At 31.2% G+C, this 6,098-nt stretch overlaps 1 protein-coding gene across 1 annotated transcript; it reads right to left on the bottom strand.

The window, feature by feature from the left end:
- Nucleotides 1–1,637: 1,637 nt before the first annotated feature.
- Nucleotides 1,638–4,956, bottom strand: LOC127241979 (integrin-linked protein kinase 1-like). Its single transcript, XM_051261287.1, has 11 exons — nt 4,359–4,956; nt 4,169–4,261; nt 3,801–3,881; nt 3,424–3,515; nt 3,220–3,340; nt 3,040–3,119; nt 2,731–2,793; nt 2,414–2,505; nt 2,241–2,326; nt 2,032–2,141; nt 1,638–1,941 (listed from the first exon to the last, which is right to left on the bottom strand). The coding sequence occupies exons 1-11, from the start codon at nt 4,608–4,610 to the stop codon at nt 1,824–1,826; spliced, it is 1,188 nt and encodes a 395-aa protein (XP_051117244.1). The 5' UTR covers nt 4,611–4,956; the 3' UTR covers nt 1,638–1,823.
- Between the last annotated feature and the right edge of the window lie 1,142 nt (nt 4,957–6,098).

Genomic DNA, 6,098 nt, shown 5'->3' with positions numbered 1-6,098 from the left:
TGAGGTTTCATTATTAGTAAAAGTATTGTTTGTTGAAGATATTATTCCATTGCAGTTTGGTATTACAACCAAAAGATTGAATTGATCCAACTAAATTAATCAAATATTCTTTCTTAAATTTGTACAAAAATAGTTAATTTTATTGTCTTGTATCTTAATCAACTCTTTAAAGTGGTTGACATGCAAAGCATATTTTATAATTATTTGATATTTTATAAACTCTATAATCATTATTTGATATGTATATGCTCTTTTTTTTTCTTTTTTTTTTTTAATTGACTCTTTAAGTGCAATGTCTTTAGTGTGCTCAAGAATGGTATTTATATATATATGTCAATGTACAAAATAAATTGTTTGACTTATGTTATTTTCAAAATGTCAAACTCCATTACTAATTAGACTACATGTATAATATATATATATATATATATATAGATACACTCTTGTCCTAATGCATTTGTTAAATTAGGACAAGAGTGTATCAATATATATATCAAACACACAGAAGGAGATTCTTATTAGTCTTACATTTTGTCACACCCCCAACAGCCAAATTAAACTAACATTTTAAAGCAAAGAAACCAACAAAACCCCATTAATAATATTTGATATTATAATAAACCAGGCAATAAGCTTTGCTACTAATTCAATTCAAATCAAGAAATAGTGAGAAAGAGCCCAAGTTCAATGGATAATAATCTTACTATGATCTTTCATGATCAAGATATGATTCCTTAATTGATTAAATCAATCAATTACAGGGCTTGGATTCTTCATCTGAAAAATGAAATGTGCATACATACATACATATATATATATATGTGGATGGTTAGGGTACTGATTTTTCAACTCAGTACAGTTCATATGTACAAACAACACACAATATTATTACATACAACACATGTCGTGTATAATAACGGTATGTGTTGTTTTTTTTAATGATAACTGTTGTGTGTGCTGTATGAAACTATAACATGTGTTGTTAGTTCATGTGATGTATTTGTATTACATTAACATATACAATGTGTTGTCTGTAATAATATTGTGTACTGTCAGACAGCATACGATGTGCTGTTGAGACTATATGTCTTATTTGTTCACGTAATGTATTAAATTCAGTACTGTGACCGCCCCCTATATATATTATATATATATATTAAAATGTAGCAGCTGACACATGTGACATGAAACGTGGACAAATCTGATTAAATCTGCTAAACTGACACTAACCAACAAACACAGAGAAAAGACACAACCAGATGTAAATAAAAAGACATGTCTGTCTGGTGAAGAAGTTTGGTTCAATACTCAAATACTCAATACTAAATAATAGGCAGCATCCCTTTACTCTTACACTTCATTTGGTGGTCACCACATGTCATTGTGCTACCCACCCCACCCCACCATATATCATTCAACAATATTTGGCAGTGCCCAACTTTTTGTGTCAAAACAATTTTCGTGTCCCTCTCTCTATATATCTATACTTGAATATTTTCATGGGATTTCTGCCCCTCACCGCCTACATATATATATATATATATATACTCATTCTCCTTTATTATGATCACACATCACACACAGATACATGCAATTATGCACCCACTATAGTAGTAATTTTGATGACAATGTCAATCAAATTACAACACAATAATGGTTGCATTCAACTAATGAATTTATGTTGTATATGTCTTGAAGTTACTATTGATTTTTCCATAACATGTTTCTTTGGTATCTAATAGAAATCAAGATTTATTCTGCAATTAACGTAGTAGTTAAATAAATAAATAAGTAACTAACCGAATTGCCGCAAACACGATGAATCAACAAACAGGACATCCATCTTTCTTTAGCTGGTGCATGACTTCCTCCAGAATAATTATCACTCGATCAAATTCTGGCCTTCTGCTATTGTCTTTGCCAGTACACTGCTCTATCAACCTTAGCAAATAATAACATAAGAATTATATACATATAATATGCATACAGACATACATTGCATAGATTATAGCAGCAATGGTACAAACTTACTCGAGGATTCTCCCCGGACACCGGCTAACATTAAACTTTTTCTCAAACTCGATTGACTTGAGATGTAAGTAGTTAGAGTCCATGTTGGAGGTATACTTGCCCTCCAGCATCTACCATGGAAAACATACAAGTTAATGAAAATACAAATAAGTATGGATTAAAAACATTCAAAAGGCAGTATAGGTTCAGGTAGATTGGTGAGTATATGCCTGATAAAATATAAGGCCAAAAGCACGAATGTCTTTCTTGGTGTCATACGAAGTTTCGGGGTTGCTGGATTCATCACTTGACTGGCCTGCATGGGAGACAAGATTCATAATGGTACAATTATCTAAAGGCAATTGAATGCAAATGATTGAATCAATGGCTTGTTTCTGCATACTCTTATCTTGATTCGGTTGTATATGCACGTACAACATTTGAACCCAGTATTCCCCAATTTTCAGGCGGTCTCCTTCATCGAGAAGCAAGTTCCTGAAACAGAGGAAAACCAGGTTAAGCTAAATTAATTCAGAAACAGGTCAAATGACTTGATGTCTTGCATTTTTTTTAACATATACAGAAGTTCGTTGTCTGTACAAAATGGTCCAAAATTCATGCGAGTTTACTAACAGAACTGATCAAGTTGTTCAACTACTCTGTGAAATATTGCTTGAGGTAAAGCAGAAATGGAGTCCTTTGCAAAAACAAAAGGATTACCGGAGAGTCAAGTTATTGTGAACGATTGGCCTAGGCTTGTGCTTGTGAAGATAATTCATTCCCCTGGAAATTACTATATGCATTAATATGAATTGTATACTTAAGGATCAACAGAAGCATTGCTTGAAAGAAGCTTAATCCATACAGAATATCGAGAAATTGATGTATAATTAATACAGAATGTCGAGAAATTGATGTATAATCGATAAAGAATGTCGAGAAATTGATGTATAATCTACGTTCAGAATATACAAGGTCAGAACTGTATTAACCATGAGTAGATATAGATTAGGAGGCAAAACATGCTACCTGGCAATATCAAGCGCATAACGTAGACATGTTAAAGGTTCCAGCCGGCCCTTTTTTGCCAAAATATCGTCCAAGTTTCCCTGATACAAATTAGAATAATAAGGCAAAAGCTCTGGTAACCATTTGTGTACCTGATTGGGAAATTGGAGGGATAGATTCATTTGATGATTGGCATGTTACCTTTGGCAAATATTCTGTAATCAAAATCATTTCTTTGCCATGCACTATTGACCCAAGAAACTGCAAAATATTTGGATGCCGAAGTTCCTTCAGAAGAGTATTATCTTTGGCTGTCAACACCCTATAACAATTTTTCCTCTTATTCAACAAAGTTAAGTATGCAAAGCAGCAGGACCGAATGAATTATGAGTCCAGTAAACCAACATTTTCTCAGGATGATAGATGTGTTGAGAGATGATTGTTTTGACCACCCAAGTTCCACGCCACTTGACCTTTTCAGATCCACCAAATAGGCCCTGAAATTTCGATATTTGAAAAATACAATTCTCAGAGTTCTTACAGCTCCTGTCTAAAAAATTGACACAATGGCTCAGATAACTGGATAAGAGACGCTCAAGCTTATGCAGCACCTATAAATTTTCACAATCTTTTCAGCATTTCTATATCATGTAATCAATCGATCTTAAAGACATTAGACTCAATACTGAATTCAGGAAAGAAAATCTCTACTGAATCCAATTGAAACATATTTGTCATTTGGATGCAACTTGAAGCCAAACTATGACATCTAATACTATTACCTGCTGAATTCTGGTTGACTGCTGCACAATCAGTTCAGAGATATCGATATTCTCCTGAGGTTCATCTTCATGACGCAGTGGCTGCATATAAATGTATAAGAAAATAACATCAGTTAAACAGTTGGACAAATTCACAGATACGGTAACTAGTTACCATTGAAAAGAGAGCATAACATGGATATACTTCTTTTCGTAATTTAATTTGATTAGGTTGAAGGAGAAGTAGGAGTTTTTATCTAATCCATGGAACAATACAGAACTACTAAAACATATAATTTCAATTAACATTAGGATATTGCAATGGTAGGAAAGGCTTCCCAGAACACAGTACAAATAGTAACATTATTCAAGCAAATTTTTTATATTACCATGGCATGGTCCTCAATAAGTTCCCGGCCTCCATTGACTTCAAGGATCCTGCAGATATCTCTATGCTGATATAGCTTTGCATCTGCTAATGGCTGTTGGTACAACACAAAATGTAACTAATTATGATAACCTGTAAACATTAATCAAGTTGAACTTCGGGAAGAAGAACACAAGCCTGTTACCACTTACAGTTTTCTGCCAGCGATCCCTGAGGTTAACATCTGCACTGTAAGCGAGTAGAAGCTCAACAATGGAGGCATGGCCTTCGCTCGCAGCAAGATGAAGTGCAGTTCTGTTGTCATAGTCCTGCACGTTGGGAGACATCCCCTCCCTTAGCATCTCGTTCAGTCCAACCCTATCGCCTCTCGAGGCAAAGCTCAGGAAATTCCCTATCATTTGCATATCAAATCCATCTCCTAAATTATGCACCAGACTCGACATTCCTGGTTCGGTATCACTCAAAACCACAGTGGCGCTCTCTCAAAGTTTAGAATGCTTCCGAGAAAATTAGCTAACTTACATGACTGCATCTCATCCCAGTTTTTCTCGAGGAAAAAGAAAGCGACAGGAGGACAGTGAAGCCGAACACGACAACCATGGCGGAAATGCCGAAGGCGAACGTTTTAGGGATTAACAGATAATTAATCAAATCCTGATTGCTACAAAGCAAATCGATGGCAATAATCACAGGAACGGTATCAAGGCGACGAAACATCCTCCTCACAAGGACCAAAGTTCTTGGCGGCAGAACCTCCAAATTCAAGCATATTAGACCAAATCCAACCGGCTCTAGACATCGAGAATTACTGGTGTGTGTTTATTGAAACAGATATAAATATGCATTGATATTATCTTTCGAATATAAAATGAAATATTTGTATAATATAATAAATAATACATGTTTGATACAAATTATCCATTTTTTTTAATCACGTTATTTTCATCTAAATTTAAGAGGGTGTATTCAATTAGAATTTTAATAAATTTATTTGGATTTTAAAAAATTTGTACATTTGAGTTGATTTATAAATTCTACAGAATATACGCAGAGTTTAATGAATTTTGTTTATTGATTTATATAAATTTTGCTAGATCTGATTGGATTATTTATTTATTTTTCTACACTTTATTAAAATTTATAGATTTTTGAATTAAATAATATTTTTATTCATTTATATAATTTCAAATATATGCATTATACTTGTATATAATTTTTTTTTAAATATTTAACAAAAATATTAAAAGTAAATTAGTTCTCAAAAAATATATTTATTATTATTATCTTTTTTATTTTATTTTAATAATAATAATAATAATTTTAAAATTATATTTTTTGTTATATTATTATTTTGATCGAATTTATTATATTATATAATTAATTTTTATTTTGTAACAATCTATTTAATTGTTGTTATTATTACTTATTTATACGAATTCTTATACAATAAAATATATTTATAAATAAAATAACATTAAAATTACAATTTTTATTAAGTAAAATTAAAAATAAAATAATAATAATAATAATAATAAACTAACATTATCAAATATAATCAGTGATTTTCGAACCGACGGAACTAAAATCGAAATAAAAAAATATAAATTACAATTATGGAATATTTAATTTGATTTGATATTTCTAAAAATAAAAATTAATAATTTTGATTCGAACTATTTGAACAAATTTATTTGTTATCTTAAATATATATAATTTTTAATATTATTTCAAATATAATACTTAAAATATTTGTAATTTTTATATTAAACATTTAAATTTTCGTATCTTATCTTATTGATATTATTATAATAAAATAATAAATACATATAAATAATAACTAGTTATTAATGTTATAAATAAAATAATACCCACTCCGTCCTGTGAAAAATGATCCCTTTTGTTAGGGACACTGTATTTTAGGTAGCGTAGGT

The sequence above is a fragment of the Andrographis paniculata genome, unplaced genomic scaffold (assembly GCF_009805555.1).
Source record: "Andrographis paniculata isolate CXL003 unplaced genomic scaffold, ASM980555v1 Contig86END, whole genome shotgun sequence".
Classification (NCBI taxonomy): domain Eukaryota; kingdom Viridiplantae; phylum Streptophyta; class Magnoliopsida; order Lamiales; family Acanthaceae; genus Andrographis; species Andrographis paniculata.
Note: the sequence above shows the minus strand (reverse complement) of the source record. Positions and strands in the feature narration are given on the sequence as shown.

Excerpts from the sequence above, each read along its gene's own strand:
- LOC127241979 (XM_051261287.1), bottom strand. The coding sequence starts at position 4,610 with ATGTCGAGTCTGGTGCATAATTTAGGAGATGGATTTGATATGCAAATG. Across the intron at positions 4,262-4,358 it reads GGGATCGCTGGCAGAAAACT|CCATTAGCAGATGCAAAGCT; the intron begins GTAAGTGGTAAC and ends TTGTACCAACAG. Across the intron at positions 1,942-2,031 it reads TGTCCGGGGAGAATCCTCGA|GTTGATAGAGCAGTGTACTG; the intron begins GTAAGTTTGTAC and ends TTATTTGCTAAG.